Genomic DNA, 13,324 nt, shown 5'->3' with positions numbered 1-13,324 from the left:
GAATGAGTGGAGCTACTCAACTCACATGGAATTAAAACCACAGGCCTCATTGCACCAGCACTATTCTATCACTACCAAGCCCAGCACCAGGGCTACAAAAGCCTGCAGTGAATATAAGCAGGAAGTTGGCAAATGAGGTCAGGGTCACTTCCCAGAAGGGCATTCAGGGCGGTGGCTGCTGTGGTCCCACAGGTTGTGGTCCCTATCATAGGTGCTCCAGTGACCTGAGATTGAAGTGGCTGAGGTGGGAAGGGCTTCTGCCTTGGGAGGTGTCCAGTCACTGGCTGGTTTCCAGTAATCCCTGCTGAACTCTGAGGCAGGTATTAGTGAGGGACAGAATGAACACCTGGATGAAGTGGATAATAGACACAGGCCAGGTATGGTGGTACACACTTGGAACCCCAGCACTCGGAGGCTTAGGTGGGAAGATCACTGACAGTTTGAGATCCGCTGGGCTATATAGTGAGTTCAAGGCCAAGCTGACCTACATAGCCAGACCTTGACTCAAAAACAAACAAAGACAGGTTACCATACATTTCTCATTAGGGAAGGTGGCTGACTTGCATTCTCATCTGTCAGATGGGCACCCGACTGCCTCTCCTCGGCTCATTTAGGAATTCTATAGCTACTGGGCTGGGCAGCACATTTGAAGAGACAGCGCTCAACTAAAAGATTCAGAAGCTAAAAGAGAAGAGATTCCTAACATCCAAGGATCTATGTGTCCACCATATCCTAAAGCTTTCTGGTGCTCTGTGTCCTACAACACGCTTTATCTGAGGAAGAAAACTTCTAGACTCTTGGCAGAGGGGACAAACAGCTTTGAGTTCCCATCTTGGTGCTGCCCCGCCCTGGTACTGCTAATTTAACAAGCAGACCAAGGTTGCTTAGCCCACAATGGCTAGGAAGCAGAGCAGCCTCACATTCTCAGGCTCTCCTGCCCTCGGGCTCCTTGGTTACAGCTTTCTACTGTGCCAGCCTTCATGGGAGGACAGATCCCCAGGCTGTGGTGTCATGACACCCTGAGTGTGACTAAAGCCAGAGACAGAGAGTAGGTTGCTGGGAATATGGTGATAAAACTCCAAGATCACTGGTCATGCTGGCACACACCTGTAATCTCAGCACTAGGGAGGCTGAGTCAGGAGGTTAACCAGGAGTTGCAGGCTAGTTTGGGCTACGTAGTAAGACTAGGTCTCAAAACAAACCACTCTTATTCTGTTCTGTTTTGTTTGCTTTTACTATGCCTGAAGATATGATCAGGTGTTTTGAAGATAACAAGAGGCATTATAGTAACCAGTGTTGATTTCCTATTATCTTGTTGGGTTTTTTTTGTTTTTTTTTTTTTTTTTTTTTTTTTTTTGTCTTTTTCGTTTTTATCGGTACCAGGGATCGAACTCACGACTACCTGCTTGCAAGGCAGGCGCTTATGCCGCTGAGCTAAATTCCCAGCCCCCTATTATCTTGTTTTGAAATTCTGTGTCACTTACACTGCATTGTTTTGATTAGCTTTATTCTGCTTAATTTTGCTTGGTTTTATTGTCCCCAAAATAAAATTTTAAAAAACCAAACAACTCCAAGATCAAATAGAAGATATAGAAAGTGTCAGTGTGTGGTCAGAGTCAAATATTTTGTGAAAATCTTATAAAAGTTTTAAGGCTCTTGCTAGAGTTTGCAACATTCCTGGCCTTTTGCCAACATTTTAATTCAAACTGAATATCCCAAGTCAATCTTTGACTCTGTTTCTCTACCTGTGTGTGTGCGTCCCCTGGAAAATCTTTGCTTCAAATCCAAAGATTGGGGAAAATATCTTTTTCCTCTGAACACAGCCTGGTTCAGTTAGGCATTTAGCCTCCTTCTGTACAAGTTGTGTTTTGGTTTGTTTTTGTGTTGGTTTTTCTGAGGCAGGGCCTTATGTATCCCAGGCATGCCTCAAACTCCTGCCTCAGCCTCCAGAGCTGGGATCACAGGTGTGTGGCACCATGACCAGCTTCTTCACAAGTTCTGACACTGTAGATGAATGTAGTTCACTGACTTTCTCTTCAGTTCTTACGCTGTGGTACCTTTCCTCTGTCTTAGTAAATAGCGAAGTGCTCAACTACTCAACGGTTCTAACTCAGCAGACACCCAGGGCTTGACACTCTTCTACAGACTGTCTGTGCTGGGAATTGCAGCACGTTCTCTGAATCTTCTTCATGTGCAACCCTTCAGCTTTTAAGTGCAGCTTTGGTTACTGAAAATGGCCAAGCCGGGTGTGGTGATGCACTCCTGTAATCCCAGCACTCGGGAGGCTGAGGCAGGAAGATCATTGCAAGTTCGAGACCAGCTTGGGCTACAAAGTAAGCCTAAGGCCAGTCTGAACGGCATAGTGAGACCATGTCTCAAAAAGACAAAATAAATAAATAATAAAAAGGACCTCACCAAAATGAGGTCTTGTGCTCATGCCAAAACATACGGAGTTCTACTCTACAATCAAGTTATGACTTCCTAATGTGGGCTCACAGATTCTTGCGTAACCCCCCAATCCACAACTCCCTGTCTCAGTAAAGGAGGGTAACTGGCCATTCACAGCCTGGTGACCTTTTCCTTCCATTATCCATTGGCACATTAGAATCACTGAGTGGAACGTGGAAAGGGTAAACATCCAGGTTCCACCACATAGCGAGGAAGCCATGGCAGGTGGGCCCTGGCATGGGTATCTTTTAAAAGCCTGGGTTATTCTCACACTCAGCCAAGGACAAACTTGCCAACACTCTTCTCTGCATCTTCTCTCAGCCCCACAATATCATCTAGGGAAATAAGGAGCGTTACTGGGTTAATTATTCTAGTTCATTGTTTTTATCCTGCTGTTTACTCGTTGGCTAGTAGATATGTCTTTGCTACACAATTTTTAAAAATTATAAACTCAGTTGGGCATGGTGGCTTATGTCTATAATCCCAGCACTCAAGAGTCTGAGGAATGAGAATTGCTGAGTTCAAGTCCACCCTGCACTACATAAGGGAGTTCAAGGCCAGCCTGCACCACATAGTGAGACCCAGTTTCAAAACACAAAACAAAACAGCTCAAGGCCAAAAACTAAAGTTCATAGATTTTCATTTCTCTTTGATATTTTTTTCTTTTCTTTCTTCTTGGTACCAGGGGTTGAACTCACAACCTCATACTTGCCAGGAAGACACTTCTGCCACTGAGATAGATCCCTGGGCCTCCTCTTCGGTTCTCAATTGTTTGTTTAACTCAGTCTCTCTAAGAATGTGCCTGCTGCCTTCCTTATTTGTTATGGCTACCTCACAAAAGCTACTGGTAGAATTACATGGAGCAATCTCACGTCTTCTGCATTAAGCTTTGTTTTTGATCTCTGCCATGATTCTGCTGCTCTCCAGACTGCAGTCTCAGGCCAGCTCTCTTCCAGCACAGGCAAGCAAACTGGAGATGAAATGACTACTATCTCACCTTGAATGAAGAGAAGCATCAAACTCATTTAGAAAACTGCCAACTAGTCTACAAACAACACTCCTACACTTACTATAGAAACACTTTATTAATCCTGCAATGTACAAATACCATTTATTAATCCTCGCTGATTTTCACTTTTGTAAACTGTACTAAGGAAACCAAAAGTAAATGCAGGCCTCCTGACTTTCCAGAACGGTTTTCATTAAAATAATCTTCATCTTAACAGAAACATTAAAAATGCATTAACTGAGCTTCAAGTTTTTAGGGCAAATATAGACTTCACTAATAAGTAATCACAAAGTCACAGAGCTCAGTGAGGTTTTATCAAATACTTTTATCTGAAACACAACCTGGCTATTTTGATGAGCTACGTGGAACATTACTTTTGAGACTACTCTGATTGGTTGATATTGTTCTGTCTTCCTTAATGGGCATTTGGTTTTTTGTTGTTGGGGTTTTTGTTTGTTTGTTTGTTTTTGGTACTAGGGGTCGATGGGCATTTGTTTTTAGGGGTGAAATTTTTTTGAAGGGGAGGCATTTAATTGACCAAGTGATTCTGTGTGTGATTGTGGCCAGTTACTCTAAAGGAAACTGGGACAGTGCCAGAATGGATGGATACCCTCCCTTGACTTTCAGTGATTCATGACACTTTCTGCAAGATACATAAACAGCACCTTCCACGTGATTTATGCCAGGAACAATATGCTCTGGCCTATGGTCATGCTTATAAAGTACAAGTTTTTGGAGGAAGCCCAAAAGGTTAAAGATCTCATCTCTCTATCCAGTGCTAGGAACACCATTCAGTCACCGCCCATTCCCAAGCAAACCTACCAGCTCACAGATGCTGGTACAGGGACACAGGGCATCTATTATGAAACCCAGCTAACTGAACCAGAACAAGTACATCAGCAACTCCACAGGCTGAGGGGAAACTTTCGGGACTTCATACTGAAAAGCAGATGGGCCACGTTCACCACTGCAGAATCCAAACTGAGGAAAAAAAAAAACAGTGCCACATGAAATTTAGGGGAGCTGCAAGGATCAGAGAGAGAGAGAGAGAGAGAGAGAGAGAAGAACAAGCTAAACAGAAGTACAGGAAGATGGTGGACAAAAAAGCTGACACTGACCATTCATGTGTCTCAGCAGAGTAGCCTCCAATTCAGCCCAGCTTTATAGCCTCCTGGGGCTGGTCCTGTGAAATTCTTTTGTGCAAGGGCTGTGTACTAAACGATTTACCTAAATTTCTTTTTAAGCCTGACTACCCCCGAGATGATAAATATCATTATTTTACAGATAAGGAAACTAAGGCTCAAGATGATTAAATAATAGATCAGTACGTTGCTCACCATGGCTCCAGGACTTGAGTCAAGGTCTGCCTCGAGTCTTTGTTCTCAGCTAGCCACACCGTGCTGCCACCATGCTAAGCTCAGCGCTCTTCCTGCTGCGTCGTCCTCACACCAATTTGATCTAACTCAAGGACCTTGTGCTTGTGGAGTACTGAAACTCCCCACAACACCCGCCTCTGTGAGTAGGCACCCTGTGGGAAGTGACTATTCTTTTGCTGCAGCTAAAGAACCAGAGTGCACTAAACAGGGTCAGAAGTATCCATCACACGTACAGAGACAACAACCTATCTGTGACATCTGGGGTCTTTGTGTCTTAAAGCCTTTCTAGGAAAGATCTGTTTTTACTCCTTGTTACTGAGCAGCCTTTGGGCAGCTGCTGAGGCCTCCTGATGTCTATGAAGCCATGATATGGGGGGGGGGGGATCTGTGCAGAAACTTGGGACTTTCATTCCATTTGGAATATGGGTCCCTTTAAAAATAATTATCTTGCCCAGGCATGGTGACACACTCCTGAAATGCCAGCACTTGGGAGGCTAAGACAGGAGGATCACTGTGAGTTTGCGGCCAGTCTGGGTTACAAAGTGAGTTCAAGGCCAGCCTGAACTGCATAGAGAAAGGCTGTCTCAAAAAGACAAAAGTAACTAAAATAAAATAAGATAATCAAGGAGGCTTTTGAAAACTGAAACAGTAAGCATTTGTTATTACTATTAAGTCTCTGGGCCTGGGTAAGATAGGCATAGATGTCCATCTCTCAAGAGAAGCCACAAACTTTGTACTTTATTATTAATAACAAGGGATGTTATGCAGGGTATGGCCCTGGCTTGAGCTCAGCTAACATGTTTACAGTAGTGTCTAGCAGAAAAGGATGAGTCTTCTTTCACTTTCTAGGCCATCAATCAACTTCCATTTATTTTCACATTTGTGGCTGAACCAGAGGCTCACCCAATGGAGACAATGAAAATACTAGCAAAGAGAGTCTGACAAGTCAAGCCCCAGCACCCTACTGGAAGGTGACAGTGCTCGGGTGAGGGTCCAGAAGGCAAGCGGGCAGGTGAAGAGCATGCTGTGGAGTTTCCTCTTCCTGTTGCGTCTGCTCAGACAACCGGTCCTCTCCATTCACAGGATTAGACACAAGGTTTCTCTCAGGAGTGCTCGCTGGACCAACAGATTCCTCTCCAAACACTGAAAGCTTTCTGTTGGACTTTACCTTAGCTTTTCACCAATCCACTTTTGAACCTTTAGCAAATAAATTCTTTAGAGGTGGCTTGGAGTTCTACCTGGTAGGGGCCTGATGGAGGGAAAGGAAAATGTAACATAAAATGCTGAACTCCCTGCCTAGTCTCAGGGCTAAGAATTAGACTCTCACCTTCTTGCCGTCCTGAGGTGGACCTGCACACCTCCCTTTGATCAGCTCCATGGCTCTTGCTGCATTGGTATCTGACCTGTGTTCACTTTCTGCCAAAGCCTGGGTCTCTGCTGGCCACAGTTCCTTGCATAACAGGCTGTGGATTTATCTGCAGCACCTTAATAGTAAGCTGTGCATCCTCAATAAATCTTTTGGGTTAAAGTGAATCTTAAATACAACCTAGTCCCACATCATACCTCATGTAGGAATCCCTTCTCCAGCATACCCTGGAAGATGCTAGAATCCATTCAGAAAGGATTTTAGCTCACCACCTGAAGGTAGTGATTTAGGATTCTTTTCCCTTTCATTGTGGGAAGCAAGGTACATAACAGACCTGGAACACACTCAAGCGTCTAGTGAGTCACCAATAAAGCCAGAACCCTAGTTTTGGGATTCCCAGAACTCCCAAATTTTCCCATGATGAGGGCCAGATTCTGGCTAGAAACTCTTCATTCCAATACACCAGGGTTCTATCTATCACCTGGCTTGTTTTATTAACCCCTTTGACTTTTTCACTGCCTACAAACAAGGTTATGACAGCAGGCCAGGCCTCTGGCACAATGCTCATGACTCTTGTGGTCACTAGCCTGGTGAATGTCACAGAGTGGTGTTCTAGAAATGCATGTTCAGAAAGAGCCTTCCCAGGAACACAGCAGCTGGGCTGACAGCCTTTCCGGGTATGGTCCCGCAGTGAGCAAAGGAAGGTCGGGCCCTATGATAAGGCGAACATGAGTTCTTTATCACTTATTGGGAGAATATCCTGTTGAAGTTCCAGACCTCGACCTAACCCTGCAGATTTAGGGGAAACTACAGGGTATAAGAAACAACTTTTTTGCCCAAGATGTGGGACTCTTACATTCTGTCTTCTAACACAGCACAAAGCAAAAGCAAAACAACAAATTAAACTGATTTCAGTCAAGTTTCTGCAAGAATTCCTCTGCTTTGATTCTGTTTGTCTTTATTTGGCTTCACTTGGATGAAAGCCAAAAGCAGAGACAGGATTTTGGCAGAAGGAATGTATCACAACACTTTTTTTTAATTTACAGAGATTCAACCCTCCCTCCTGCCCTATGAAGATTGAGGTGGGAGGGGTATCTATTCGCTTTTTGAAATGGAGTCTCTCTGTAATTTGGGCTGGCCTTGCAACTCACAGTGATCCTCCTGCCTCAGCCTCCCTAGTGCTGGGCTTACAGGTATATACCACCAGGTTCAGCTCAGTCTCATTTTGCTGATGAAAATTCGAGCCCTGTAAAGGGAAGGGTACTTGTATCAGGCTCTAACAACAATTAGGAGTAGAACCAGACTGAAATGCTCCCAGGAGCTGAGTGACCCCAAGAAAAGAACACACAGTGGCCATGGTACCAAAAAGCGTAACAGGCACAAAAGGCTATCTTTATCTACACATGGGAGTTGGCTCTTGGGGATGTAGGCGGTACCCACAGGGCAGGCCAATTGAGAGGAACAGACTGGCTTGAGAACACAACAGTGCAACAGCTCTACTGAGGAAATGTGAACCCAGGGGCACTTCCTGGAACTCCTCTGTACTTGTGAAGGGCACTGTGATCTCTGCTGCTGGTAACTGTCAAAAAAAGCAGACATCAAAAACTGAAAATTCAGCTTACTAGCCCAGAAAAAGGGACATATAAGTGCCTGGAAACACAGGTCAGGCACAGTTTTCAGGCTGTTCTGTTATTGTTCTAACTAGCTATTTCTTGGGGATCTGGCTCCCAGTTTCCTAACTGGGACGTTTACAAAGATTTCTGGCAGTAAATGCCAGTACAAGAGCCTGAATGCTAGGATCAATTCAGTGAAAGTTAAAACCTGCCCTCTTAAATAAGCTACTAAAATCAGATTTGTTCACCCAATATTAAACAAAATGCATGAAAAGACAATCTAGAACCCCCAGGAAGGCAGTCTGGAGTTCATATGGTATAGGGTCAGATGGACAGCTACGGAAGGGTGTGGAGAGAGCTTTTCCAGGAGGCAGCAAGGTAAGCAGTGGCTACAGGACATTTTTCCTAACAATCACCTATCAAACCAGTGAAAGGCCTTCAACATTTGCCTGAGTCAAGTTGGGCTTCAAGCTGTGAGGCTCTTCCAGTACACCTGTCTCTACCGAGACAATGTGAATCTCACCCAGACCCACCCTGCGACAAGCCAGCCATAGGGCAAACCTGGCTTCCCACCCTCTGCAACAGCCTTCTAATTTCTGCTTTTGTAGTATGTTTGGAAAGATGGGGATGCTGGGTTTCTTTTCTGGGTTTTCTGGATTTCAAGATACGGTTCTGGTGCGCAGCTGTGAAGTTCTAAACACAGTAGTAGCTGGGGAGAACTTTGAATTCCTTGACGCACAGGAGAATAATTACTGCGGGTGGAGGGCCCCTGGCTTGCTCCTGGACTTTCTGCTTGCTAAGAGCCTGCTGTACAGAGCAGGTGAGCGCAAGGCAGAAGCTACAGCACGCCCCCTCCACTCCCGTCCCCATACCACTGATTGGTCTCTAGCGCTTCCGTGCTGACACCAAGGCCAGAGGCTTCGAGCCCAGGAAGCAACGGTCCAGGTGGCTCTGGCGGCGGCAGCAAGGGGTTGCTGTCACTCGCACAACCACCATTATGGCCTGAGCGCAGGTGGTCCTTGAGCGTCTGCTTGTAGCGGAAGCTGCAGCCGCAGCTGGCACAGGGGTAGGGCCGCTCGCCGGTGTGTATGCGCTGATGCTTCATGAGGTGGTGTTTGCGGATGAAGCTCTTGCCACAGTGAGAGCATGGGAAGGGCCGTTCACCAGTGTGCAGCCGCCGGTGATTGAGTAGGTGCTCCTTGCGCATGAAGCTCTTGCTGCAGTCTGTGCACGGGTAAGGTCTCTCGCCTGTGTGGATCATCTGGTGACGGATGAGGGCTGAGTGGCTATTGAAGTCGATGCCACACTGTGGGCAGGAAAAGGGGCGCTCCTGCGCATGACCCCGCTGGTGCAGCAGCAAGCTGAGCTTCAGGCTGAAGCTGCGGCCACACTGCGTGCAGCGGAAGGGCCGCTCACTGGTGTGCGTGCGCCTATGGCTGCTGAGCCGTGCCTGGTCAGCAAAGCGCTTGGGGCAGTCAGGACAAGGGAAAGGGCGCTCCGTGCTGTTGTGGACTCGCAGGTGATATGTGAGTCTCGAGGGGTGCGCGAAGGTCCGGGAGCAGTGCGGGCAGGTGGGGGGTGTCTCACCAGCATGGTCCTGGGAGGCGCTGCCCAGGTCTGGCTGTGTGGGAAAGTGCTTAGGGCACTGGGCACAGGGAACAGGGTGCTCAGAGGTGTGGCCACATTGGTGGGTCAGCAGCATGTCCTGGGTAAGACTCTTGCCACAATGGTGGCAGAATATCTGCTCCCCGACAGGAGGCGGCAGTGGGTAGCTTCCCAACTGAGTGAATGTCACTTGTCCCTCGGAGGCCTCGGGCAGGTCAGAGGCTGCACGGCCAAAAGGTGTCATGGGTGTGGACTGTTGGCTTTTGAATGCCACATCTGAGAAAACATCCTTTGCTGCTGCAGCTGGGGCAGCAGAGAAGGTGACTGGTACCTCGGGGCACAAGGTGGCCGGAGCAAGACCTTCGGCTTTGATGATGAGGCCCTCCTCTGAAAGAAAGGACTCAAGAGTTATCTCTCTATGGACCTGCCGAGCTTTCTCCCAGACTTTGTGCTCCTGACTGCTCAGGCAAGGACTCCCTGCAGCCCAAGCACTGATGGAGATGTGCGCCTCCCTGTGGCAGATCATCAGGGAGTTTGAGGCTGTCCTCTAATGCTGCTCCCTGTCTGGGAAAGAAAAGCCTGGGCCTCAAGCCTCCCTGCTTCACTTTCATCATGCTTTGTTTATGCTTGTCCTGTCACCTGTTGCGATAAAATCACGTACTGACTTGTTTTCCTCTGTCCTACTGGATTCTCCATTAGGATCAGCTGTCTCTACTTTACCTGAAGACAAAGTACACATTTCTACTTCCACATCTTTGCTTATTCTGTTTTTGGGTTTTTCTTCCAGTACTAGGGATTGAATCTAGAGTCTTCGCAATGAGCTCCATCCTTTTATACTTTTTATTTTGAGATGGGGTCTCACTAAATGTCCCAGGCTGGCCTCAGACTTTCAGTCTTCCTGTCAGAGGCTCCTGAGTGCTGGAATGACAGGTGTGCTCCGCATGCCTGCTGTGCTCTCTTCTGTAGGACAGAGCCTCCCTTGTGCTGTCTCTGCATCTTTATGCCCCATCTGAGTATCTGAACTAGAAGGTATGTATGTTCCTTCATGTCTCCCCTCTTTTATTAACACTACCCTACTCGCTGTTGGCCTGTCACTGGGCATGCCTAACGTTGCTGTCTGTCTGCAGGGAAAGCTTCTGGAAGGGCAGAAACTGTACTTTCCAGAGCCTAAACTCAGAGCACAGAAGGTTTTAAAAACAGATTATATTAAGCTGTATTAACAGCTGGGTTCCTTATGACCTTGAGATCCTTTTTTATCATTCAAGTGTCAAAATGCAGATGGTGCTAAATACCTTACAAAGATTCTTCTCCCATCACCATTTTTTTTAACTGAAGGCTCTCAACATTTCCTTTGTACCTCCCTAGTGATATTTTGTCTACTGGTATCCTCCCAACCCACTCCTCACTTCTGGTCTATCTTTTCTAAGTGACCTGCAGATATTCTATCTTCCCCAGCCTTGAACTTCTTGTCTACCTATCAGCGCTTAGTTCTTTTAAGAATTTTAATTTGAAAAAAAAAAAAGAATTTTAATTTGCTTGTCTCTGTTGATGTTGTCTAGGGAATAAACCAGGGCCTTAGACAGCTAAGCACATGTTACCACTGATCTATGCCCCCAGCCCCAACTACTGCATTTTAACCTGTCTTTGCATTTAAGAATGTGTTTTGTCACTTACAGTTTACCTTAAAGGCCTCTTGGTTTCATTGCTAACTTGAGTGATCACGTCTCTTTCTCCTGCCCCTTCCTTGCCTCCAGGTCCTGTGTCAGGCAGATTCTCGGGTCTGTCCTGGTGTGGCCTGGGTCTGGGCAGAACAGCTCTTCAACCATCACTCACCTACATAGGTGCCTTTGTACACCTCGCTCTCCTTGGCCTCCTGGGGGGGCCCAACCTGAGGCTCCTCCTCCTGCTTGATCCAAGACAGAATATCTGACGTTGAAGGTCCAGGCTCTGAATGGGGGAGTGGAGGAGGAAATGGCCTTCAGGGACTTGGATTAGAAGGTAAACATAATCATTTTGGCCTGTTAAATACTGTTTTACCCAAAAACTTGTTTCTAACCAACCCTGGTCTGCGCCTCTATTTTTAGTCAGCTCATTTAAAAACAAGGCACAATTTTTATTTTGGAGATGACACCGTGAAATAAGCTGGAACCAACAGTAATTTTCATTTGATAGTTTTTTGTGTTTTGTAGTACTAGGGATTGAAGCCAAGGCCTTTGCACTGAGCAACATCCCGCCCTTTTTTAAGACATGGTATAAGTAAGTTGCTTAGCTGCCCAGGCTGAACATGTGATCCCTCGGTCTCAGCCTCCCTGAATGCTAGGATTATAGACATGCCGCCAGGCCTAGTTGGTAGTACTTACTCTTATGTTAACAATATTTTCATGTTTTTCTCCCACTTATGAAATAGTGGGGCAGGCAATATTTTTTCCCTTTAAGTAGAGACACCTATGAAGGTTAAATAAATTTCTGATAAGGAAGCGTTTACAGGTATACATCGTGTTAACAAAGATTTGCTTTAAAATACACCAGAGGGGCTAGGGATTTGGCTCAGTGGCATAAGTGCCTGCCTGGCAAGCTCGAGGTCTCAAGTTCAATCCCTAATACCTATAAACAAACAAATAAATAAAATAAAATAAAATTTTAAAAAAGCAAAGAAACAAGACTAACAAAAGAGTTTTTGGTTTTTAAAGAGTTAAGTAAAAGACAAGTATATTTTAAGAAGTACAAAGTTAAGTCAATTCAAATAGCATGCTTTGGAGTCCCAATTCTGGGGCTGTTTCCCAGGGATCATGTTATCTTTGCTTATTAAATCATACAGGTCACTGTTCCCCAAACTCTGACAGCGTGCAAACAGAATCTGCTAGTTCTTCAGGTCTTGGGGACTCTTTGTGAAAGGAAAGAGCGCCAGCTCTGAACGCTCTTCCTGCACATACACACACACGCACCTAAGAGCTTGCTCTTCCTGTCCAGGCCTAGATGACCTTCTCTGGCCAGTGCAGACACACGAGCAAGGTCTTGACAGTAAATTCAAGCTCTCCAAAGTTATTTCTCAAAAAAGCCTTGCAGACAGGTTATGGTTTTACTTTCAGAAAATGAACAGAACTATGCTCTGCTCGACATCTCTTAAATCAGCTAGAAAGTGTTAAAATCCAACAGTGTGATCAGAGCAGAAAAGGCTGGGTTAAGATTAGGCCTAGAGACTTCCCATGATGTGGAGAGAGCCCCAAACGGCAGGCTGCTTTTCCTATTGCTAACATGCACTGCATGTAAGCTCAAGCATCCTATGCACAGCCCAGCCTTACCTTTGCTTACATATACAACACAGAAAAAGGCAAGGTGCTATGAGTTGTGCAAGAGGAGCTCCTGAAAACCAAAGGATAAACTTCCATTCATCAGAAAACATGACTTTCACACATGCTTAACTGCTTTTCAGCTTTCTAAACAATGAATTAGTGCTCTAGGAACCTTCGACTGTGACTCCAGTGTTTCTGGCTTTTTGTTGCTATTGTCATTTAGCTTTAGTCCACTGAGTCACCTTAGGGTGTTGCTGTCCTTTCTTTGGCCTTTAGGTGGCTTTCCATGCTGCTCACACAGCCCCACATGCCCAGCTTCCTTCATTTCCAGCAGGACAAACCACCCCAAGCTCACCTGTGCACTTCCTACTCTGGGCTCAGAATTAGGGATTGCTGTGAAATGGGGTTTAGCAAAAAGGCTGCCACTGTCAATGAGTTCCCACTTCTTCTAGGCCCTGTCAGTGGACAACACTATAAGATACAGACTTCTCAGGAAAAGCAAAGTGTCATGAGCCCCTATTAATATTTGTTTCATATGGAAAAATACTGCATTGAAATTAAATTTTTTTATCTTAAATTGGCATCTTTCTTAACCCTGAAAACCTTAGTGTCTA

General features: G+C 45.8%; 1 protein-coding gene across 2 annotated transcripts in view; it reads right to left on the bottom strand.

Annotated features, from left to right (window-relative positions):
* Positions 1 to 5,545: 5,545 nt before the first annotated feature.
* Znf398 (zinc finger protein 398) overlaps positions 5,546 to 13,324 on the bottom strand; it is a 35,113-nt gene continuing 27,334 nt past the window's right edge. For both annotated transcript variants that reach the window (XM_003475265.5, XM_013158789.2), the window contains 2 exons: positions 11,251 to 11,364; positions 5,546 to 9,804 (listed from right to left, as the gene is read on the bottom strand). In XM_003475265.5, coding sequence (XP_003475313.1) covers positions 8,651 to 9,804; positions 11,251 to 11,364 — 1,268 coding nt within the window. In that variant the 3' untranslated portion in view covers positions 5,546 to 8,650. The remainder of the gene's footprint in view (positions 9,805 to 11,250; positions 11,365 to 13,324) is intronic.

The sequence above is a fragment of the Cavia porcellus genome, unplaced genomic scaffold (genome assembly GCF_034190915.1).
Source record: "Cavia porcellus strain 051 isolate PalLab524CR breed Dunkin Hartley unplaced genomic scaffold, mCavPor4.1 scaffold_6, whole genome shotgun sequence".
Taxonomy (NCBI): Eukaryota; Metazoa; Chordata; class Mammalia; order Rodentia; family Caviidae; genus Cavia; species Cavia porcellus.
Note: the sequence above shows the minus strand (reverse complement) of the source record. Positions and strands in the feature narration are given on the sequence as shown.